The sequence below is a fragment of the Dinoponera quadriceps genome, unplaced genomic scaffold, assembly GCF_001313825.1.
Source record: "Dinoponera quadriceps isolate SergipeBrazil2010 unplaced genomic scaffold, ASM131382v1 scaffold1573, whole genome shotgun sequence".
Classification (NCBI taxonomy): Eukaryota; Metazoa; Arthropoda; class Insecta; order Hymenoptera; family Formicidae; genus Dinoponera; species Dinoponera quadriceps.
Window position 1 is genome coordinate 591,683 of NW_014556062.1, and position 25,656 is coordinate 617,338.

The 25,656-nt window shown below is 40.0% G+C and overlaps 3 protein-coding genes across 4 annotated transcripts in view; all 3 read right to left on the reverse strand.

Moving 5' to 3' along the window:
• The window catches only part of LOC106746571 (somatostatin receptor type 2-like), a 98,140-nt gene extending 82,596 nt beyond the window's left edge, over window positions 1–15,544 (reverse strand). The window contains exons 1-2 of the mRNA XM_014623300.1: window positions 15,249–15,544; window positions 14,822–14,921 (exon numbers count right to left, since the gene is read on the reverse strand). The gene's annotated coding sequence lies outside the window, so the exon portion shown is untranslated. The remainder of the gene's footprint in view (window positions 1–14,821; window positions 14,922–15,248) is intronic.
• Window positions 15,545–17,158: 1,614 nt separating this feature from the next.
• Window positions 17,159–20,096, reverse strand: LOC106746536. Of its 2 annotated transcripts, XM_014623212.1 has the most exons (6): window positions 19,917–20,096; window positions 19,311–19,752; window positions 18,927–19,165; window positions 18,092–18,837; window positions 17,849–17,954; window positions 17,159–17,738 (listed from the first exon to the last, which is right to left on the reverse strand). In XM_014623212.1, exons 2-6 carry the CDS (start codon window positions 19,664–19,666, stop codon window positions 17,599–17,601), a joined length of 1,587 nt encoding a protein of 528 aa, XP_014478698.1. In that variant the 5' UTR covers window positions 19,667–19,752; window positions 19,917–20,096; the 3' UTR covers window positions 17,159–17,598. The 2 variants fall into 2 exon arrangements, with proteins under 2 accessions (XP_014478698.1, XP_014478697.1); XM_014623211.1 differs by having other exon boundaries at window positions 19,311–20,096.
• A 1,052-nt stretch (window positions 20,097–21,148) lies between these two features.
• The window catches only part of LOC106746601 (ras-related protein Rap-1), a 41,646-nt gene continuing 37,138 nt past the window's right edge, over window positions 21,149–25,656 (reverse strand). The window contains exon 4 of the mRNA XM_014623357.1: window positions 21,149–25,231. Within this exon, the coding sequence (XP_014478843.1) occupies window positions 24,932–25,231 (300 nt within the window). The 3' untranslated portion in view covers window positions 21,149–24,931. The remainder of the gene's footprint in view (window positions 25,232–25,656) is intronic.

The following is a 25,656-nucleotide window of genomic DNA, read 5'->3' on the forward strand; positions in this document are numbered from 1 at the left end:
CTCCGCACCTGTTGTCTATCTAATTAAATCGTTAACAATGTAATGATACGTTTCACTATTATTTCATTCATTTTCGTGACATTAATTTGCGGCAATCCGTTCTCCCGCGATTATTATATCGAGAGCGCCTGTCCAAGTAACCGATTAAAGATATATCGAAGCTGCGATGTATCTAAAGGATATAAAAAGGATAGAAAATTACATTTTACAAAGAAGTGGCGAAGACGTGCTTGCTATTTTCTTTATCTACGATTTATATCCCTTTTATATATAGTTTATCGATAAATGCGTGTTCGACGATACGTGTTCATCGCAAGTTTCACACGACATTACGGATATGTGATATAAATATTTCGAAGAAACGAGCGGAAATATTTTTTTTTTCCGACGGGAAGAAGGGTGGAAGAAATATCGTATCGCGACGAGAGGTTGTATGCACACCACGAGTACAGCAACGGATGAGGAAGGGAACGAGCGGGCAAGAAAGAGGAAAAAAACGGACGCACAATAATGAAACATTATACACGTCTTGTTATAATACACTACGCGGTAAAAGGAACTACCGAGCTGGGGAAAGGGTGAGACTACGTTTCTTTTTCTTTTTTCTTTTCTCTAAATGAAAACCTCAACGCGCAAGGGAAAAGGCAAGTTATATTCGATCGACACGCACGCGCGCGTGAGACTGAAAATATCGCCTGAAAATATCGCGTAAATCCACGCCGGTGGTAATTACGAGATCTCTCTCGAATAACAGTAATTAATATCGTCGTAAAATCGCGCATTCTCATCGCGCGGAAGAGAGAACGGAGCGTGAAAACGATAGGAATAGAGAGAGAGAGAGAGAGAGATGATGTTCAATTATCCTTCTGCGATTACACACCGTTACGTGCGCGCAGAGGCACAAATTAAGCCGCGGTGTGACGTTGTGCAACGCTCGATACGATCGACGTGTCCACACCTCGCACACGCGGCGAGGAGGACTCATCGCGAGTGTCCATGCTAATTATTATTCGCCCGGCAAGCGCCGATTATCTTAGCGAACACGCGCAAAAGAATCAATTACGCGCGACATTCTCGTCTCGAATCCGGGAGAAACGCGGGGGAGCGTGCTTTTAAATAACGCTATTGTTTTCCCCTTTCGCGCGCGAAAGGCAAATTACGATTCACCACGGAATCCCATTTGCCCGGGTTCGAGTAAGGGAACGCACGTAGCGAGTTGCCGTGCAACCGAAAAACTCAGCTTCTATTTCGAAGATAAAAGTAGGATACTCTTTACCCGGAGACCCACGTGGACCTTTACAATCGCTTTCTCGATAGAAGTATTGGTCGCGAGAAAGGAAAGGGTCGATATATCCATGCTGCTGCTTGCGCGATACGCTTCTCGTTTTACAGTGAAAGACACCGCTGCCGAGACGGACCAGCGTTTTTGCGTACACATTTCGCAAGCACGTCCTCGGGTCGGCACGTGCCACGGTTCTTCGTGTTTGGATTACCCGCGCCGTAATTAGTCACGGAAATGCTTCCAAGTATGGCTGACTGAATAGATTCCGCCCGTTTTTCCCGCACGGTTGATGACATGTTCGTACGATTTCGTACCACCTTATTTATTTATGAAAAAACAAAAAGAGTCTCTCTCTCTCTCTCTCTCTCGAAATAATGTGTTCGTTTGAAATTTGAATTCTCTCTATCTCTGTAGATTCAGCTCCACAAATACAGCACCGTTTCGCGGTGATCGATCGGTGTGAATTTTACAGAAGTTTGCGATGGCAAGTATTTTATGCGTGCGTACAGATCCTCGGAATTACTCGGCTCGAAGTTCATATTTTTATGTCGGCCTGGATTTAATCCTTGCTTGTCAGTATTATGGTTTATAATTCATAATTTACGGGCCGTGTAAACAGGAATACGGAATGAAATATTCAACTAACGAAACGTAAAATTGCTGGGGGGTAAAAAGTAAAATTTAATTTTACGCAGAGACGAGTGAGAAATTCCAAGAATATATTTACGCCATGTTCCTTCGACGAAGCGTGCCGGGTATACGTGCAACGAAAATATATTATTATCTGTTCTCCGACCTTTTTAATAAATTTCCCGCGCGACTGTTGCCGAAACTAAGCGAAAACCCGAGGTGTGCGTCTGTCTTTTGCAGCTGAAAAATGTAACCACGCATCAGAAAGATGACACGTCCAAGTTTTACCGCTTTGCACAGGCGAGTCGTCGCAACTGCGTTTAACTTGCTTTAAATTATTCAACCTTGCTTCCCACCTTTTAAATAATTAAAAAGCACGACTATACCAGATAACTAATGTTTACTTAAATTACATTTTCACAGTGCCGAGCACCATTTCTGGGCATTACCTCGAGAAATTGAACGGTACTCGATGGATCTTAATAGAACGGTCATGTTACATTTCCACGAATCGATATATTTTTCCAAAGAACTGACATTGCGGCTCGCAGTCGGAGAGATCTCGATGGTGTACTTTCAAAACAGTAACTTCGACGTAAACAGGATCTACGTTCGCAGCGACTTTCCGTATTTTTCCGCTCGTCGCGACGCGTGCGTTTCCGACGCACGACCGAGTCACAGTAAGTGACAGAGCGGAGGGGCGGAAAAACCAGTGCGAAGCGCAGCCCCGTTTCAGAAAGAGAGCGGGAGAACGAGAAAAAGGGAAATAGAGAGACGCGTCCCTCAAATTCGGTGGGGCGCGACGACCCGCCGCGCGCCGGCGACCGGGCTGTTTCGCCGAAAATTTGAATTTCAAATGCGCCGTACACGCGCGGCACGCGAGGAGAGGCCCTCTCGTGCAGACCGCACGCTCGTTTACCCTTTACCTCAGCATCCTGTCATGCGCGACGAGGCTGTTGTGCGGCGTTTGACAGCTTCCTCCTGCGAGCGTTCGACCGGCCACACGAGACGCTCCTGCGCTCCGACGGCTGGCGGTGGACAATCCGACAGGCAAACCGCTCGGCCGCAGGGGAGAATCTGTCAGCGGAGATGAGAGCCGACGACGAAGAAGCGAGGAACCTCCGCGAGATTCCCCCGACGGTGTCACGTGTGCGGCTCTCGGGCGATAACACGTATCGCGCGACGGAAAAATTCTTGTCAAAGGTGACAACAAGACGAGTGCAGAAGCGAGAAAAAGAAAGAGAGAGAGAGAGAGAGAGAAAGAGAGAAGGAGGGAGGGAGAGAAAGACGTGTCGTCGCGACAGGTGGACGCGCACTGCTCCAGAGAGAGACGCGGCACACGTCGGTGGCCACTGGGCGTCGCGGCGCCGGCGACGACGACGACGACGGCGGCGACCACCACGACAATGACGACGCCGACGTCGACGCGTGCTACTAGCGACCGGTAGTTCAAGGGGATGTAAAGGGGGATGCGCATGCGTTCGCCAACGACACCCTCCGCTCGCCCGCGGCTCGGCTGATTAAACGCAGATTCCTTCTTCCACGTTGCACGTTTCAGCTCGCCGAGACAGATTCTCGATCTCGCATTATTATCACGGGTCGGGATCGAAAGTTTGTTCGGGGAATTACTGCCGCCCAGTACGCCAATAATGGCAGCTTCAGCCCGAGTTACATCGCCCGCGAGCTTCGTTGAGGAAAATTTTCACTTACGGCGCGCGCGTACGCCAATCGAGATGTAAAGCGCAAATAGATCTCGAATCGCCGTCGTGAGCGAGCGTGTCGCGTAATCGCGTTAAAATTGAACCATCCGCCGAGCGAAGATCGGTTTTATCGTCGGCTCGCTCGAATTTCGCTTCTTCGCGCTGCTTCTCGAACAGCCGGTTTTCGACCCGAACTTTCGGTCGCAAGGAACAAGTTGAATCATAATTAATCATCGAACGTCGCGACACATCGCTCACATCCACATGCAAATAAAGCGCGGCTAATTGTGCCCAGATGAATCGCACGTAGTATCGATCGAGAGGGCCGGTTAAAGGAGAGACAATGAGATAGAGATAGATAGATAGATAGATAGATAAAAGCTTTTATTAATTATTCTAGGACAAGCTCTCTAAGAACGCTGCTAGATCAGTGACAGAATTGAGGGAAAATTGATTGTCAACAACCCTGGTAGAAAGGTGTATAGTTTTCCTGAACATCCAGTTATTGTCTGGTATTAATACAATCTCAGTTGTAACAGCTTACAGAAAAAGATTAGTCTTAAATCGAAAATAGATATTCTCATATATAAGCGGGAATATTATAATCTTCTTGGAAGATTTTTAGTCTTGAATAGATTGAGTTCAAATAATACTTACATCAAATTCAATCAAATCAAGACTAAAGATCTTCTAAGATTATAATATTCTTGCTTATATATGAGAATATCTATTCTTAGATTTAACAGATGACTTTGATAATGCTATAATAATAAAGTGCGCAAGAGATACATTATATTAACGGAAAGACGGTTTATGAATGTACAAATTATGAATAACCCTCTTAAATAGAGAGCCTGGATTTAAATTGCCAGATCGAGTCGGAGTTTTTCTCCTCAAGAGGAAATGAGAGTGAGAGAGAGAGAGAAGGAACAAGTGAAATGACGTGGACATTTGCCGAAGATTAAATCGAAGCTTTAATTTATTTAGCCCGCGACAGCCGACACGCAATCTTTAATTAAGCCGCCGCGAAGTTAATTGAAATCCGCGTGACGCATGTGTTAGCCGTCGCTGATAAGATCGGACACGGGGCACGATAGTTTATTCGGGTCGCGAAATTTTGGCCGGTGTAAACCGTAAAACAAGAGTCGCAGCGCGACCTCAAAGATATCCTATCGCTCGTTCATACGTATTATACGAGACATGTGTCCACGTAATTTCTTTCGTGCGTAAGATCCAAGTAATAATCTGCACGTACGAGAGTTGGGAGCCCCTGCGTCGCGTACGGAGAACTTTGTCCGCTCTATTTCGCCACGCGAAGTGCGTTTTGCCTTTTACGGCGGAGGCTCTTCGCCGCTCTTCAGTTCCAGTTCTGCGTTTCTCCGCGAAAAGAGCGGAATAAAATTCCGCCGTGCCGCGTTACATCCTCTTCCGCTTTTATTTCGCTTCACAGCCGTCGCGAAATGCGCGGAAACAGCTACGCCATTTCTTCTTCTTAACGCTCGTGCGATAATGAACCAACTTATCCCCGTCGTTACATGTCGATACACCGATGAAGAAATACGTGCGCAAAAACGCGCGCTCTCTCGCGCACACAATGGAGGAAAGATCGTCTCGACTTGACGTATTACTCTACGTGAAGATTAATTAACGCGTTAACGCCGTCCGAACCTACTAGCTTTTTCCCTGACACGGTACAGGGAGGTTTCGCGCTAAATTTTCATATTAAATAGTCAAATATTATAATTAGTTGCCTGATGAGGTTCGTTCCGTCTTCTCATTCGCAGCTTTTCGCTCTGTCATATCAGAATACAGAAGACATTGCGTCGCACATCCACTAATATGTACAGTAAAATATTTTGCATTAAATTTAATATATTTCATATGCCCTAAACGATCCACTCAAATTTTTGTTTTAATTTAACACAAGGTAAATATGTTGAAAAGTAACCCAAATATCATGTCAAAAATTAACACGACATTTATACGTTAATCGATACTGAAATATAAAATGTATTATTGCAACACTTACACATATTGAATATCCGACTCGACACAAAATATATAAATATGTTTAATTTACTGTAATTACTTATTCTGATAAGGCATTGATATCGGCCTCGGTGCTGCTGTTTCGCCCTTTTGGACACAGAGTTCATTAATAATTCCTTGATTTATGTACGATTCTATTGCGAACTATTGCGTCCAATGAAGCAATTATTATTATTATAATTTGTCGGACGCGATGAATTCGATTCCTCTCGTGAATTTCACGAGCTTCTTCGTTCGTTCGCGCCCTTCTCGCGATAAAAGCGTGGGCCATTGCGGTCGTAAAATTGAGAGAGCGGGATCTAAACCTCGCGCCGGATTCCATTCCCGAGCTTCAGTATCATTTCTACGGATTTGATTCGCCCCTCGACTTATCGGCCCGGTGACTTATCGGCTCTCCTCGTCCGCAGTCCGGAAGGGCGTGAAAGAGAAAACGTGGTGTGATTCGCACCGACGGGATTGCCGTTTTAACCGGTCGGGCATAAACTTTTCGCGATACATCGCGCGTACATTAGAATGCACGGCAATTTACATAAAGCGCGGTACGCGGAATCGGATTGGGACGCGCGCGATGAATCGAATCGGGTGTTCTAATGCCGGCAAAGTTTCGGATATTTGTATCGCCGGTAGGGAATATTGCCTCGATGTGTTTCTCATGAAATTTTGATGAAAACCCGTGACACCTGCACACGCGGACATGTACGCGCGCAAACATGACGCTCGCGTATTCCATTGGTTAAACTTTCAGTAGTTAACGAGATTACTCTCGCGTGGTTTAACACAAACGCGTCATCCGATTTGAGAATTCATGGAATAATATTGCCCCACACATTGTCGGGCTGTATTATAATTTTTTACACCTACGCTTCGGAACTTGTATCCGTCGCGCGTCCTGCGCGCTTGCGCCGCGCGGACGAATGATTTCAAAACATCTCCGTAATAATGCGAAATTTTGCAGAAAAGGAGCGTAATTAACTGTAGCGATAAAAATGGTAAAAGGAAAGCACGATAATAATTTTACTACGCCGTCGTTCATGCAGACGCATTCGCAAATAATGTTGAAAGTTTCGTCCGGAAGTACAGAAATTAGCTTGACGTTTGCTACACGGAAATACGACTGGGAAACGAGCACAAACGATTAAAATAAACCAGTCTCGACGTTGCCGTCGTTCAAGGACGTAGAACGAAGACAAGGAGACGGATAACTGGCAAGGCAGATTTATCGGGACGTTATCTCGACTCGAGCGTTTCGGAAGTGTCGGTATGTTGTAACTACTCCGAAGAAGACGAATGTTTAACGTTTAACGCAGTTTGGCAGTTTGATGTTCGATAAACTCTAAGTGCTGACTCGAGAGTCGTTAAGTTGTTGAGAAGATGCTTCAACCGCGTCTACTATCGACGTGCACGCGTAACAGTTTATTGAGAACGTCGCTAAACGAAGTTATTTAAGGAATTCCCCTCGTCACACGAGAAAACAATTTTCCTTATGAATTTTCTCCCTTAACAATTTTTTTATAAACTCGACTAAGCGCGAAAGGAAGAAGCTACTCACATAAAGAAAAAGGTTTCCTTGGATTTAATATACGTGTTGGTTTGACTTGGATGTGCTTAATATAAGCAACATAATTTTATATCAAACATCATTTTGTTTGAATTAAAATATTTTTATTTCAATGGAATAAATCATGTTGTTTGATAGAAAAAAAACAATATCATTTAGAAAAAAATATTTAGAAAAAAATATTTTTATTTCAATGGAATAAATCATGTTGTTTGATAGAAAAAAACAATATCATTTAGAAAAAAATGATATTTGGTTTTCAATAAAAGAAAATATTTGGTTTTCAATAGAAGAAAAATTCAATTCGTTACATATTAAATATTGTTCCACTGAAACAAAAAAATTCTTTAATATTTTTTTTTTCCATAATATTTTAATATCCAGATTGATCTAATACTGATCTAACATTGATTTACTATATAAACCATTATAAATGGATAATTTATTACATCTCAGCGATATGCAACACACTTTGCTATTTTGTGTGTCGCTCGATTAAGAGATGCACGCAACACGAACTATTTAATATTTCAATGAATAATCAAAGGTAAATTGTTGTCGCTGCTTAATGCATTATTTAAAGAGTATTTCAGAAAACAAAACAGATTATGATTTTAATATACGTGTCATTTTTCGCGCGAATATCTTACCGAAAATCGTTAGACGTCTCGTTCACGGAGCACGTGGATTTATTTACATCTCGATTAACTTCGTCGAAACCGTTTCATCGAGATAATACAGGAGGTAACGTCAAATACAGTATCACAAATTGAGCAAAACGAATTACACACAGGAGCGCAATTCGCTTCATTATGCAGTGGAAATATTCAGCACTTCCAATGCGAATTTGTGATGTGTCAAAGAGCATTTTACGCGACGATGACGACGAAGTGCTGAACGATCCTACGGATCGCCGTTTAAATTATACGCCGCGTCCTAATTTTCAACTGTGTGTCGGTACCTCTCGGAATCCTATCGTATTTGCGAATCCGGTTAGACACGTCCGCCGAAAGAGGAACGGCACCATTCCCGTAGGACTCGTCCGCGGATGTACACTGCACTCGTCGCGCAAGTGTATGCCACCAAAGGTAATTAACGGGAACATCGGTTTCTAATTCTAAGTTCCTCGCAATATTTGCACACTATTTAAAGTCACAATGGGTATCGATCGATTGTCCATTCGACATCGACGGTTTCGCCGTCGTTTCTCGAATGCACGGAAAAACGTCGATTCTCGCGGGAAGCGTCTTTTTTTCTCGAATGAAGAAAAACATATATCAGTTCGACGAACAATAAATTATCAGCGCGTTGGAAGCACAAAAGTCTGACGAAGCGTTGCTAAATTTGGAGAACGGAAACTTCGAGAGAGATTCACTCGCGAATAAACATTCGGCCCTGTTTTTCCGTAGTTTGCCCGGATTTCGGTGCTGTTACCGAAACTAACGCTTGCACGATCGTAAAGCTTGCGAGGTACATTCGCTCGGGATTGCAGTTGTTGTATATGTCCGGCTGTCAAATGCATGATTTGCCGTGAAGTCAATTGAACGTTAAATTAAACTCGCTTTTAACGGGCCGAAGGCGTAATGCTCTTAAATAAATAAGGTTTCGACGATTTTGACAGATGGTTTTTCTCGCGTTTCTTTCAACCGTGTGTATTCCGTGATAACGCGTTTTGACGTCGCAGTGGAAGTTGAAATAATCGCGAATTATTTCGGTCTTTATTAATCTATCACCTGTAACGAGTAATCAAATGCAGTAATTTCCCGCGTCATAACGGACCGATTGAATCGTTGAAACGCGCCTTTGGAAAAGTCATCTCGAATCTCACTCCTGAAATGTCCTAAAAGTTTTAATCTTTGGCTAAATCAGAAAAAGCTTTGTAAATAGACCCATTGGAGATAAAGGAAATACGATATAGAGTGGAAATACGACGCTAAAGTGTAATTTTGTCTTTTTACGAAAAAATGTGAAAGTCCTCGATATATGGTAGTCTGCGTAATTTGTGTCATATCTTACTGAAAGGCATATAAAATTCGAAATGCAGAATTGACGTAAAATCTAAAAAAAAGTTAATAATTTATTTTTACCAATCGATACTGACCCGTTTTATCTCTCTCTCTTTCTTACGTAATACTAATTAAAATATAAATGTGACGATGTACAAATAACGCGATTTGTGTAAAAGTTTATCCAACTAAGTTTTACATTGGCGATCGCGTGTCGTCTACTAATTGGATAAGTATACAACATTTTTTGGACGGTATTAGAGACATCCACGTAGCAGACGTCGCCTACAAATGCGCAAATGTAGTTAATTGTAAAATAAAATGTAAAAGAGATGAAATGTGTATTCGGCAGACGGGATTAAGAATAAAGCGTTTCCTACGCAAGGATCAACGACGTCCGTATCGGAAAACACCACCCACGGACAGACGGATGTCCTCAATTATGCACGTGGTTTGTATCTACGCGAAGGAAAATGGGAAATCGAGCGACACTAACTCAGAACTGGAACGCGAAATGGTAGAAATAGGAATTTGTTACGCGCCTCGACATCGCGAGTCTCGGGCCATCGGAATGATTTATACGACGAATATCAGAATGGCGTTTTCGCAGGCAGAAAGAATGAGAGATCAAGGATCAAGGACCTTGACCGAAGATTTGTCATACGTACATTACTTGACGTTTGTTGTTTAGTGATCCGGGAAATTACCGCTGATCTATCATTCGAAGGAATTATAGATAGATTACAATCAATCTCTTTCGTTTGTCACGTTCCGTCCTCATGAATTTTAAGCGATTCTTTTCATACAGCTCCCTTTCCACTGATGATCGTATTGTTTAAAAATACCTACATTCGCTAAATTTCTAATTTTGTAAATTTTCAAAACTCAATATGTCGCGTATAGTCTTTTTTGCGTATTACAATAATATTTTAACGATATTTGGCCATTTGAATAACTACTGCGCAAATTTATGAAAACGACACTAACAAATTTTAACGAAATCTGACGTGTCTCAGAGATAATTGAAAGACATGAATTCACTATTATTTTTCAATAATTAAGATGTCGAGGACTGCGAAGGGAGAAATTAAACTCAGCCGCTTTAAAGATCGACATGATACGCGATATTCCAACGCCTTATCGAGCGGATAAAAGGACGACGTTACAAGTCGTTTCAAATCTTTTCAATATACCTCGCCGTACATCCAACCTTGTCTCGAACAAAGTCCGCTTGATGCTCACCAAAAGAACAGCTCCAAGTATGTGCGGCTCCAACGACTAAGACATAACTTCTCTCTCTCACACGTCACCGGGTTATGTAGCGTCGTGTTCCTCTCTCATCACGGCGACGACGACGACCACGACGACGAGAACGAGGAGAAAAAGCCTCAGGTCGGTCCGCGCGCGCATCTCTCATTCCTACAACGCCCCCGTTCACCCTGTTATTGCGTACGCATCATAAATCCGTTATTCCGCGGACGTGTATCCAGATACACGTGCGCGGCCCACCATCGTCTAGGTGCGACGTAAATTTATCAGAATGTGTGTGCCGCGGAGTAGATACGGAATCCACGTGTACGCGCGCGTAACCACCAGCGTTACGCTCACAGCCGGTCCCTAATATCGTTGGTCACGAAAGGGTGTGAATTATTCGCCCGCGCCGGACGCAACGCGAACACCACCACTATTCTCCTCCTTCGCGCACTATTCGTCCCGGCCCGGTACCTCGGCACGAGATCCACGAGGTTCACCACCTAGGGATAGGCAGGATAAGCAACATAAGTATCGATATTTCGAATATCGATACTCTTGGGTTCCATTATTGATATTTTTATATTTCGACATCAGCCTACATTGACATTTGAACGGAAATATCGAACTTTTGAACTTTTTGACGGCCCATCAAGCTCATATCAGATGACACCAAGAAAAACCATTTTTTTAATTTATTTGTGAAATATAAAGTTTATTTAAATACAGTGGAATAAAATTTTATTCTTGACAAATAAACTAATTAATAAGAAAACTTGGATATTTTTTACAAAAATATATATTCCGTTATCACAGTCAAATTTTTTTCACTAACATACGCCACCTGATATTTTAATATATCGATGCTTTAATTTATGATATGTATCGATATGAGATATCCATATTTCTACTTATTGCTCATCCCTAAAAGCTACAGCTTGAGCGATAGCGGCTCAAACAACAGTGCCCCGTGCCTCTTCGGTACATTCGACACGTAATCGATGATTTAACGTCCATCCGCGGATGATATTCTTTTTATATCGCGCATTCTAGACGGTCTCGCGACACAAGTAGGGCAGTTCACCCATGGGTCATCTGTCAGCGGCTGCTCGACGAAAAATCAAGTTCGCCGCACGAGCGAGAGCTCGCCGTCGAGTATGAAGAAGCGAGTGAATTATTGTCCGCACGAAAGAGAGAGATAAAGAGAGGAAAGTTTGCGGGGAGATTTATACTCGTCGTCGCGCGATTCCGGATGACATTAGATCAACCGTAAAACGCAGAATCTGAATTCTTCGCAAGTTGCTAAATTAACTTCCCGTTAACTCGTCGTGGCTCGGCTCTACTTACGGTGACTTCGCCGGAACGATTTTTATCCTGAGAAAACAGGCACTCTCCGAGGGCTCATCTGCTTTCGCTATTATGTTGTCCTCCCCGCGATTACGCCGCGATTTTTCCTCGCGAAGACGAATGAAACGCGACAACTCAAGTACGCCTTTATCTATCGAAATCTCTTCTTGAATGCGTGACCCTCGATCATACAAAGAACGCACGCTCACGTATGCTAATTTCTCGTGAACTTTCGCCAATTAGTCGCATAATGATATATAACTACGCGCTAACTACTTTCCAAGAAAAAAGTCGCGTGGTAATAAGCAACTTTATGTATATTTACGCTCGAAACGTGTTCGCGAGCTTTTTATAGGCAGAAATTGGATCGCGTACACACACTCAGCGTGAACAAGTGGAAAAGTTTCGTCGTCAAACGTCAGACAGCATGTCGAATAGCGCGTGTACAAAGTGTGTGTGTGTGTGTGTGTGTGTGTATGTGTTGTGTAGTGTATTCGGGACTGTCAATAGCTTTTAAATCAATACACGGCGAACTGCTCATTCCACGTTGATCTGTATGTGTGTTTATCGACGATATTTTCACAGCGTCTTACGAGAGAGGACTTGGCAGCCTTTTTCCTCACGCGTTTCTAAAAGAAAAATTGATGCTGTTCGAAATTCAAACTATACAAATTGCCATTTAAATTTGCAAATATATCCTCATGAAAGAATTTATGCAACGAAAATTCACCATTCGGCGAGTCTTTCACGGAAAAAAGAATTAGCTTCCACAGGTAAACATTAATTAACTAAAATTAATTAATTTAGTTAATTTCTTGATACCTGTATCTAGTTTTTAGCAGCCACAGCTAAAAACTAGATCTGATAACTAAATTTCAGTTATATTATATGGATATTTAATTTCATTTTTCCGTGTTCTAATGGAAGAATGATTACCGTAAACGGCTGCCAGGTGGTTTCGTTCTACAAAGTCGCGACGTTTATCTTGGGCTTTTCTAGAGTCGTTGAATTTATCAAACAGAAATAAAGGTTGTCTAGAGTCGTTGAATTTATCAAACAGAAATAAGGCTATAACTGTGCGAGTAAGCTGTACGCGGCGCAGTCGCGAGTAGTACAAATTTAAACAATGTTTACAGCTCTGACCGTATTAAAGGAGATCATTTGAAATAGGTGGGTTTATGCCGTTTATTTCCATGGGAAATATACCGTAATGCAAAATACATTCGGAGAGTTATAGAGGTAGGGGCGAATGTGGGGCGAAGTTCGCGACACGTCCGTCTTACTTAAGCGATTTAAACTTTTAGCTCGGAGGGCTCATCCTTCGCGAAAGAAACGAAAAATCTTCCGTAAGATCTTCAGGGTCATGCTAAAATCTTGAATGCTTATCCATCCACATGTACTTTTATATCGACTTACATACTGCACAGTAAAAAAAACTTTTGTGTTAAATTTAACACATTTCACATATCCCAAACGGTGCACACGAATTTTTGTGTTAACACATGAATATGTTGAAAAGTAACACAAATATCATGTCAAAATGTCAAAAGCACGACGATCGCACTCGCCGAGTGTCGCAATTATTTTCACGCACTCGATAATGAATTTGGAAAAATTGGGAAGAACTAACAATACCATTCGAAATGGTTATTTCTATATATGCAACTGTTATAGATCCAAAAAACGCGAATACTTATTTTCGTTCTAAAAATTATACGTCCTTTAGCAAGTCGAGTCGTACTTGATGTCACCGTTATTTTATTTATTTTCTTATTTGTAATATTCTACGAGCGATGTTCACAATATGATATATATTTAACCTTTGGGAGGCAAACAACGACTATAGACATTTGGCGAAAATCTTCACCATGTACGAACAACGTTTAAAGGCATTTAACGCTCACTAAAGGCGAGCAACGTCTTTAAGCGACTTCATTTATTAACATTGTAACGTGCGGAAATATTGCATCGACTAGCGCTAACTTTGCACTTGGCTTAACATATACTAAATCCCCGCGTCGTGTCCCGAGTCGAAATTTTAGTTCTACGTTGATCCTGCAAATTCCGTCGAGCTTGAAGGATCAATGAAGGATCTCGAGATATTGGGCTATTGTCTTACCTTGATACTGTAAATAGTTGCTTACTTTGTATAGTTGCTGTTTCCTGCATGATGAAGAAGCTCAAGATGTTACAGAAACTCGAAGCACTCTCTCAAAGATTATTTAATATTCGATTATCTTACAATATTCTGCCAGAATTTAATCTATATTCTTAATTTCAGTCAGATTTTATTTATTTATTTATTTATAGAAATTTATTGATTGTATAAACTTAATGGCAAATAAAGGATACGTGTGAAATGAAAAAATACTGAGTAATCAAATAGAGATATTAGTGGGGAAATGTAGGTAGTAAATAACACATTTTAATCTCATCTCTTCCTAATTCCTTTTCCTTTTCTTTCTTTTTTCTGGAAGATCGGATGAGATTTGAAGCTCTTAAAAGAGCTGTTTAGATGCTGTAAAGAAAAAGATAACAGTTAGGCATCTAATAATGCTGTGTGTGTCTATTAACAGGAATTTAAATTTGGATTCCATACAATAAAAAGGTCAAATAAAAAAGCATTGGCAAATGTAAATAAGACCGTACTCGCGGCCCAATGAGCATTATTAGACATAAAAATCAGCAATTATGATATTTACATTACATTCTAAGGGATAGCCGATATTCATAGTTGTGAATTATTTAAGATCTTTGAAAACATAATTAAAATTACAAACTCATCTTCCATTATTCAACTGTGTATTTCTTGTATAAAATAATATAATAAGCACACTGCAAGCTAACAAATAATCCGAAATTAAGGAAGATATAATGATTTGTCAAATGATGACTCACTACAAACATCGGCTTAAATTTCGACTCGGGTTTTCTCGATTAATTCGTTACACGTCCGTTAAAAACGAAAACTTGCTGTATAGCAAATGATTTGACATACCTTGAAATACACCGATGCCTGTATCGTGAAATCCTGCGCCCTCCATTCTGGCTTCTCGATCCAACTCCCTGGCTGCTCCGTCGTGACACTGACACTGGCACTGGCGCAGATACGATTTGATCGTAGAAACACATATTAATGAACGCGATACCGCCCGATTAAATAATTTAAAAGCCGACGAAATATTTCGATCAATCGATGGGAATAATGAATAACACACCGACACATGTGTCCCGTGTTTACGCGTACTACTCACGAGTACAAAATGTTTTTTTGTTGTGTAGACATAAACGGAACATTCGGGAAAGTGCGGCGCACGAGGGCACATTCGACTTTCTTGAAAGCACGGAATGTTTTGATTGTTATGATCTCGGCATTCAATGATAAGTGGTGCCGGTTGGTAAGTGATGGGAGGGGGTAAACTTACATTTCTCGTCTATTGTTTTGGTATTCTCGTACGTTGCGTACCTCTACGTCTACGGCCGAGTCTAATGACGCCACGAGCCGGAAAAAGACGTTTTTTTTCCGAAACTTTAAAACTACAATCGAGAATAGGCAGTTCTCTCGATTGTGCATCTTTTTACGCCGAATAAAAGTAAAACGTAGCGGTTACCTTATTCGAATTTTGTAGCACAACGCGATTGCGATCGTGAAGTATTGTAAATGCCCTCGTACTAATCAATTTCTAATTAAGTCGGATAAAAAACGCGTAATATCCCTCGATGCGTTCGCTCGCGTGTCGAAACCTGTTATGACGGCAAAAACGTCGTGTAGCTATGTGTGTATGTGTGTTCTGAAGGTCACGTGACCTTCGACGCGCGCCAAATCTTGGGCTGCGTTCCGACATTCACTGCCAGTGCCGAAAATCTATAATATACGTAACGTGAACTATAGATTTTCAGTACAGGCAGTGAATATCGGAACATAAAAATGTATATACATTATTTGTTTGATTATTTAACGTAATGTGCGTTATAATATTTCAGATATTATAATTATTTGACTGTTTAGAACACATTCCAACAGCGTTTATTATGATCCTTCGTGTATTTCGTGTACTTTCGAGACATAACGACCATATTACCACCCACATACATACACACATGCTCGCACGTGCGTTATACACTTAATGCAATGTTTAAATTATTTAACCATGAATAATTCACACTTTTGGGGGCGCCGATCTAGATCCTTCTACTACATTATACCAACGTCTCGTTGGCGAACTCTAACCAGCGCCGAGGGCGTATATTTACTCTCGCACTTTAATTCTTGAATTATTCATGGCCGAGTAACCAAAACAAGGCGTTGTTCGCTCGGCACAAACAGTCGTGGGGACATATTGCAACGGAGATAAGACGATAACTCATACTTGGTTTCCGTGCCTTGCATGTCCGTGGCAAGTGTCGCCCAAATCATACAACGATGTGAGCTATTGCCACCGCATGAGCGCGTGGGCTATCTTGCGCGAAGAGAACTTCATCAGATTAACCACTTGCATTACATTACGAATGCAGTGCTCTTGTTGCTTTTCACCCGAGCGCTCCTCCGTTTCTCACACCGACGTGTCTGACCGCGAAACGTAGATTAAATTCGGAGGCAAGATCCGCTTCTTCCTTTTGATCGTCGTTTAATTTAATTGAAGTGACTGCGATATAATCTTTCGCTTTTAATGAAAGTGGTTCTGACTCCAGTATTGTATCTGCACACACACATTTATACGCGCGCAAACACTAGATTAAACGCGCTGAAATTCAAAAGGTATAAATCGTCCTTTCTTTTCTCTCGCATTGCTACTTGTACGAATTTTTGTAACCAATCCGTAAAGCTGCTGAAAAGCTACATCGAGAATTCTATTATTAATTAATTTAACATTACCACGTTCATTAATATTGAATATTAAATCATGATTTAACATTTGTGGAATAAGTTCATTAAGATATTGCGGAAATTCAGTATTAAGCGGTTTAGTAGCGGTTTAGTAACATTTATGAGCAAGGAACATTTATAAACGTGGTAATTATGGAATTAAAATATCTTACGCAGAACACATTTGTAAAAGTTCAGTAATATATATATATATATATATTTGCAAAAGCTCAGTAATATATATATATATATATAACATAATACGAGAGTTTAATGCTTCTACTTCATGAACAATGCACGAAAGCTAAATTATATATGAATTTGAAATTTTGGATTTTATATTTAAAATTTAAAATATTTCAAATTATTTTTATGATATATGCGAGATAACTTATTTACTTATTAATTCAATCCTCTCCTTGATATATACGCTAAACACAAGTAGGATTATTATTTTATTTAGGCTAAGTATAAATGAGTTACAAGTACTTTTTAACTTAGCTTGCGTTGTGAACAATTGTCTTATAACAAACACGAAGTTTTAAATATGACATTATTATTACGCAAATTAACATCATATCGTATGTCGCATTTATAAAGAAAGAAATATTAAAATACAAGCAATTGATTAATTCAACTCTGCGAGATATAAATATTTTTGATAATTTTTGACAGTGTGAATGTATACACAAAGGTAGACTCGGTCTGAACGTACACAGCAAATCTGTCAGTTATGTTAAACCGTTATATAATAAAAAGATCTGATAGTGCAACAAATGAAAATAACATAAACTGAGTAAAACTTACATGCAGAAACGAAAATGAAAATTACAAATTGATTGTATAAATATCCATACATTTGCACTATAAAATAAGAATGAGACGTAGGAACAAGTTTCAGAAACAATTTAGGATGAAAGATTATCTGTAATCAGACGAGGTTCTATAAATTGCGAAAAAGTAAACGATACTTTTTCATCGTACCAAGAGTCGTTATCCTCAGAGAGAGAAAATTTGCCAGATGGTTGCTCAATCTCTTCCACACCCTCTGTAAATAACATAAAATAGTATATTAATTTGTATTGACTTTCACAATATTGTTAAATTACATCCATATTACGAATAGATACAATTGCACATATATGCAATGTTACTTACTAATTATTTTTACACTATATGTTGCAGTATCTGCACAGGAAGTTAGAACTTCGCCTACAATAAAGTTGGATATCTGAGGTGTGTAATCTTCGCCGAGTTTTAATGTCTACAGAAAAAAAGATGAAAATATATAAATAATATTATAATATAATATTAAGAATATTGAAACTGTTTATATCAAGTATGTAAGTATGTAACTGTTTATATCAAGTGTTTATACTAATGTATATGAGTGACACAAACCTTGAAGCCGATAATATCTCCAACATGTGGTTTCCTAGTCATAACTGGTAAGTTCTTTATTTCCAAATCTAAACAGTTTTTATGAAGATTTGGTTCTTTCGATTTTGTTTTTTTGTTAACCTCTTTAATATAGACATTCTGTTCTGACACACTATTACCATTTTTGGCTTTACTTGAATTTTTGGTACATATTGCCTTTTCTTCCAGTGAGCTTTCCATACTTTCCATTTCTTTTAACGTAGATATTATTGGTGTCAAATTTTCTGTTTTACTAATATCTTTTATCTTTTTTGAAAATGTTACTGGAGTTGAGCTTTTTCCTAATGCTAAAAGTGATGAGAGATTTCTGGATGTTCCTTTGCTTGTGTAAGATTTTACATTATTATTATTAGATACTTCGCAATCTGCTTCTTTCACATCATTATTCTCTTCATCTTCAGAATCATTGAACCGTATATGTTTTCCAGTAGAAATAATAAAATCATCCACAATTTTAGGTTTCTTTGATTTTTTCTCTCTTTTCGCATCTATAGATGATGTATCAACTTGACTATCGAGTTCGCTGCTGACTTGGCTATTTTGGTGACAACTGCTTTTCGATTTACGTCTTCGGATTCGTTTTCTCTTGATAGAATTTGTTGTGTCACCGTTCCCAGTTAAATTGCTGCAATCTGTAATTTTGGAATGTGAATGTGCTTCCATATCATCAACTGCAGTAGCAAACATCACATCTGCAGTATTATTACCTGAAAATAAACATAGTCCATTACTAATCATGTTATAAAATAAGAATCACTGTTTGATTTTTAGTGTAATTTAAGTAAAATATACTAACATGTCAAAACTGGGTCTATATCATTTGCAATATCGTTAGATATATCTGATTCAGTATTTATATTCATATTTATTTTACCACTCTCATCAACTTTAGCATCTGTTGCTTGGGAAAAATTATTGTGAACAGCATTCTTGTTCGTTTCTGCCTTAAAAGAATTTATAAAATTACCAATATTCGATGTAATATCTGATTTAGTTGGAATAACTTCATTGTGTATGCCAGATCCAGGAATCACTCTGTAAATTACAAGTTATTAGTTAACTATATACAAATAATATAAATAGCATTAACAAGTAAATGCAAAATTTAATTGAATGATAAATAATATACCAAGATTTAAATTGAGGAAAAATATTCTAAATGTAATTTAATTACACTTACTTGATCGTTTCGTTTTCAAGGAGAATACGAATATCTTCTACCGGCGGCAGATATTCGCTATCGTGCAGCATCAAATGAAACGGCTCTCTAATGCCGAAAATCTTGCTGATGTGTTGTTTAATATGAATAATATGTTGCATTTTCGTTAAATCAATAAAGATCCAGCAGATCCGGCGCGCATCATTAAAGAACTTGGATAAGTTAACTTTTAGCCGGAATTGTGAACGCGGCATTATATCTTTAGAATTACGAAGCTTCAATACTGAAATACGTGATCGGCGAAACACTAATGCAATTGTAAATCCTTCGCTGTCGTTCATTACCCGGCGTGACCGTGATGGTTGAGCTCGGGTCATGTATTGTGGATCAAAAGTCACTCTTTGCTTTCTCTCTTCCTTCTTCCCTCAAATAGATCGCTTCAGGTTATAGAGGTTGCCAGGGTCTTCCAATATTTAGAAAACGAGGAAGGTGGGGTAAACAATACACAATCGTTGAATCGATGTTCGATTATTATTAACACTTTATTTGAATTATGAATCAGTTATGCTCTTGAACTATCATATCTTAATGTAATAACGTTGTATTAAACGAAAATTTTAATCTCACGTTGATAATAGTCTATTCAATGCCCGATTCAGCCGTGATAACAATGAATAAGGATTCGTCTAACCAGTTGTTGAGTCATCTCGTTTGAAAAAGAACTGTACAACTTGCCGTTGGGTGCAACTGTAACCTCAAATTGTGGCGGCTCAGAACAAAAATTGTAGTGTGTGGCGGATCATAGCGGAAACCGTCGAACTAACAAAAGGGATCGAGATAATGCAGGGACTCATCACATAATATTAAGCTGGTATTACATGCGTCGTACGACATTTGTCGGATGTGCCGATTGGCTGTCGGATAGGGAATTTCTAGGGTTCCTAACAATTTCTCTACATCTTAGAAATGAGGCTGCAAACGCTTTGAAGCGCCGAACGACCATTGCAGCGTTAAGTGGACCTTAGTTTCATATACGAAACTAATCGTATGAATCGCAAATATCGGACCCCTGATTATCGTACGTCGAAAATCAAACGCAGTGTGAATAACGGATTTATCATGCTCTTAAGAAAAAATACTGCTTAAGTGCGTCAGTAACTGATAAATATTCCAATTAACTGGTGATATTTTCTCGGTTATTGACGCGAATTAATCCAACATCATTAATTAATTGAAACTTGAACTAATTTCATCAGTTACTGACACACCTAATTAGTACTTTCCTTAAGAGTGTAGCGGAGATTCGAACCCCACTTAGCCGAGACTCGAATCCATTTGGCGTAACCTAGTATTTTGCGACTCCGCCAGATGACTCCATGTAATCCGTTAGTCAGGATCGCAACTTTGATGTGTTCACGAGTGGCCGGTACACCGGGTTCTAGGTCAATGATCTTGCAATCGAGAAGCCGTTCGACAGCTCGTGAGTGGGAGCAAAGCCCGCGTGCCGCAAATTTTGTAACGGGTGCGCATTCACACCCCATGTTACGGGATTTAACGGGCGCCATTTATCAACTTCAGCAACTTCAGTCGAGGCGATCGTGATCATGGCTCAACCGATCTTGGCTTCCAAAAGTCATAGCGACATAAACCTATGTTCGTTGAAAAGCTGAGACTTCCGCGCTTCTGATGGGTGGGCGTTCGTTCTTCCTCAAGGTATGGATAATCAGCAAAAATTAATTTATATGGAAAATGTAAGACCGACAATGGGCAAACGGTATGAAATCTAGTTCAATTGAATAAAGATATTTTGGTATGTCGCCTATTTCGCATATTTCGTGTTACATCGTATTCCATTTCTTATAATACTGCACATTTTATTCATTAATTTGTAATAATGCGATGATACAAACTCAAATGCTGACGCAACTAGCACTTGTCGCCACACATTTTTTTTTATACAGAGATGGAGGAAAAGACTGCAGTCATTGTTACATGTCTGCATTCATAAGGTAGCTGTATAAGCTTTAGTTACAGTTCGCACAAGTCTCTTACAATGGGATTATGACGGCGTGTATCTCTCGACTTTATGTTTCTTTTCCTGGCCGCTCATAGGAGGATACGCCGAAATATTTATAAGAAAATAACACACTCACAATCTGTTTTATATTTAATTGCTAATACGCTTGTGTCGTCGTCTCATATAGAGCGAACCAAATTTTACCTGCCGAAGGAAATTATACACAACAGGAGTGAAATCAAAAATATATTTCCTTCGAATGAGATAATCGCATTCGGATTATCGCTTCCTACGTAAACAATCGTACATTCAGATGAAACTGTAAACTATGTTGTTGTTTAATACTAACAGAACACCGAGTCAATGGTACACACACATACACATATGTAATTAATTCTTAAAGTTATATTAAAGTGCTTAATCGTGTGTACATCCGTGTAAAATTAAACCCAATGTGGGTCTCAAGGTAGTAAGATACCAACGTCGGAATATTATATTATTTATATAAATGTTTATAATATTTCTCTAACGCTAGACGCGACTAAAATATATATTTTCTTCCTCCTCGTTAATTTACTCTGTAATAACAAAGAGACGTACGTGACTATGGTTTGGAGAAAAAGAAAATAATGTTCGAGCTCACCCGAAGACAAGGAATTACCATTTCGAAAGTTTACTTGTTAAATTTCACGACAGTTATCGACGGCATTCGTTAATATCCCCGGTAAAGAACTTGAACAACGAAATATTCTTTTATTTATAGTAAGCATCAACTACTTAGAATTTGTAATAAACGAGAGTAAAAAGTTAAAAGTAATATTGAATATAATCCAATTGAATATTCATGAAGAGAGAAAGAGGGAGAGAGTAGTACAAGACAAACAGTCAAACACGTTTCTAACACGTATCTAAATGTAACATTAACAAGCACACACAATCGCTTCTCCTACAGTTCGCTGGTGTTTCATGAAATTTAACGGTGTATTGCACGTATATCCATTTCACCAATTATCTAGCACATCACTAACAATTTCTCACAATTTTCGATTCAGGACAATGTTTAATTTGTTGGAATGTATACTATATATATATTCCCATACTTATCGAGAGAGTGTACATACTGAAAGAAATACATTCTATCTAATGGCGTTCTAGTTTGAAAATAAAGTACATTATATGGACAGTATTTACATTAAACTCTTTTCTTCTAAATTTCATTATGAACAATAGCTGAAAAAGTGTCTTACCAATAGAATAATCATCGATACGCGAAACGTAAGTGTACAGACTCACGTTCGTACATGCATTCACACACAAGTTATATGTGTATATATATATATATATATACATTCTCTCTCTGTATATATATATATATATATATTCTCTCTCTCTCTCTGCGTATTTCGTGTATTCAGCATATCGAGATTAAAAATATTCGAAATGTCTAACGTGTCCAGCGCGCTACATAGAACAAGTTGTTTCCCTTTTTTGCCCGATAAATCCGGTCTGCGCGGTCGTATAAAGCGAGACTGCATATTCACTCGCCCGTTCGCATAATACGGCGGCTCTTCGTCTCGTTACCTCCTTCTTTTCGTCGTTATCATTTCCCCTGACATATATAATAAGTAAACACGTTCGTAGGAATAATATTATCAATAAGTTTTAACAAAATGTGTGTACATCCATATACAAATGATAAGGAGATGAAAGATCCAATTCTTACTTTACAAGTATGACTAGTAGACGAAGTCTCGTAATATTATCGTGACGAATTTTACAATGTATATGTGTAATCCATGATAATAAAAGAGCGGGCAGTGCGAAATAACCCTGAAACACGATACTAGAATATACGAACGTCACAATAAAGCTACGTAATTATATAATTCGGAATTATGACCGTTCGTATGTAAATCTCATAGAACGAGTGAAACTGTCGATACAATTTTCTTTAGTTAGATGATAATTGCTCCGATTGCAGTCGAAAGACAATACGGAAGGAAGATCACACGTAATGTCGTATTATTGTTAAAGTTTCGTTTAATGTATCTTAATGCGAATTAAGGCGTAGTAACAAAACGTCTCTCACGTCTTTAACTCCCACGTGCCGAAAGTAAACGATTCCTCCCAACAGATGTTTCGAAGATCCCCATATTTCTTTCCAGTTTATATAATTTTATTTTCTATAAATACGAAGAGAGGTTAACTTTTGCATTCGTAACTCTTACGGCTGTGTAAAGCAACTCGCGTGTACATTCGATCCGATCCGTTCGCTGAAATCAGGCCCGATTTTAACTTTTAATTGAATTTTACTTTTTCCTCGCGCGCGCGAACGGACAGAAATAGTTCGGTTAGGATCGGCGGATAGGATCTTCCAATCGAACCAATCTAATTCTCGAACGACCGATCTCTCGGTCTTACTACAAACGACGTTTCAAGGTCGCGTTTTGCTTCATAACTCTGTCAGTCCGTCTCGTGTTCGTGGCAAAGATGATGGAAAGTAGTCGCTTGCAAGCCAATTGTGAAGGAGTTACTAATAGAATCCGCGATATATCCACGTCTATGAAAGATTCTTTTCGCGTGCTCGACGAAATGAACGGCTCTTCGTGCGATGATAGAAATTGACTCTTTGAAATCGTTCGTTATCTAAACGGACACAGTTATCACAAGGAAGGAAACGAGGCTTGCCCACGGTGCTTCTTTTATTATTCATATCGCCGATATCCTATCGGTTCACTTTGCATTTCATCGACGAAGCAGCGTGTTCGTGTGTTTCCATCAGAGGGGCGAGAATGTTCAGCACGGATCGAATCCGGCTCGAACGAAGACGCACTTATTTCGAATCTGTCGTTCCTCCTGAAACTAATTTGCGAAACGAGATTCTAATACGTTTACACACACCGAAGGAAGTTTCGCGAGACGTGCTCCTCGGACCGACGAAACACGGTTCGCGTAGTCGCCGAGAACGTTAGAGATCCAGGCTCAAAGTTTCCAAATTAGGCAGAAATTCGGTTTTTACACGCGCGCTGCACTGAGAAATTCGTTTAGTTGAATCAACAAAATTCTTGCTTGGATATGGGCAAACAAATGTTTCGGTTAGAAAAACCAAAGTCTGGTGGACCAAGGTTTGGCTTCCTTGATCAACTTTTAATTCAGAAAAGCAAATCTTACAAGTAAACACTTGTTAACCGATGTTCAAACAAGAATTTTGTTGATTCGACTAAGTTAAGTTTCTCAGTGAGTGTATTGCGCTTAATTCCTCCCATGGCGAAAACGCCATTGCTCGCGCAGATAATCCGTAAATCGATGCGGAAATGAAAGAAACGACACCAGCGACGAGACCTCCTCGAGTACGCGCGTCCCCGCTCCGACTCGCTCGATGACGAGTATCGATTTACATCCGCGATATCCTCCGCACGCGTTCTAAGTAGCCGCGAATCGGCATCCATGGTGCGTCCACGATACGCGACGAGACGACCCTCCCGAGCTAACTAACCACCTGTCGCGCGTCGCACCTGGACGAGTCTCGAACGCGAAAATTCGATCTCGTTAATAGGTCGCGTTGTGCTCATTGTCGCGGGATTATCGGGCGAGGGAGGGAAGTCTCTCGCGAGAAGCCCGCTCTTTACGACAGGATGCAGGAGTTCCTCTTGGATTCGGAGCGCTCGCGAATCTGTTGCAGATGTTGCAGCTGAGCCGCAGATGGCACGTGGGTGCCGCTGCTGCGCGAGTTTATATGCTGCGGAGGCGGCAGGGATTGTCGACGGCGACGTTGCAGAGCCGGACTGAGATTGTACTTCAGCTTCGCTTGGATGAGCAGCTCCTTAAATACTTGACTGATGTTGAGGTTCTCCTTCGCGGACACCTCCACGAAACCGTTCTCCCATTTCATGGTCACTAGGTCTCTCGTACTCTCGGACTCCACCTGCAATTCGTTCTCGTTGTTGCATATATACGTTAAGCGGGATCGCACGCGATGTGGAATCGTGAGCGCGTGGCCGATCGGATCGATTTCATTTGCATCTTTGGGCGCAGCTCGTGCGATCTCGTTTCACGTTGCATATGTTAAAATGTTTGATTTACAATTCGATTTCTCGTATTTTTCGGCGCAGCTAAATGCCACAGTGAAGTTTCCGTGTTGTCGCATAGTCGTGTGTGTGAATTTGCGAGGGAGACCGGGGCAGGTTCGAAAAACATTTCGTTCATACATTTATCGTGAAAGAAAGAATGCGAAAGGAGTCGCAAAATATTCCTTTCAGAATATAAGTACGGGTCTCCGATTTTCATTCAAATCGGAAAAATATTATAGTTAACAGAAAGAAAAATGTGAGAGCAGCCGAGTATGTCCTT

Coding starts and splice junctions, on each gene's coding strand:
- LOC106746536 (XM_014623212.1), bottom strand. CDS start 19,666: ATGACCCGAGCTCAACCATCACGGTCACGCCGGGTAATGAACGACAGC. Junction 17,955..18,091: donor GAGATATTATCGGCTTCAAG/GTTTGTGTCACT, acceptor TTTTTTCTGTAG/ACATTAAAACTCGGCGAAGA. Junction 17,739..17,848: donor ATATAGTGTAAAAATAATTA/GTAAGTAACATT, acceptor TGTTATTTACAG/AGGGTGTGGAAGAGATTGAG.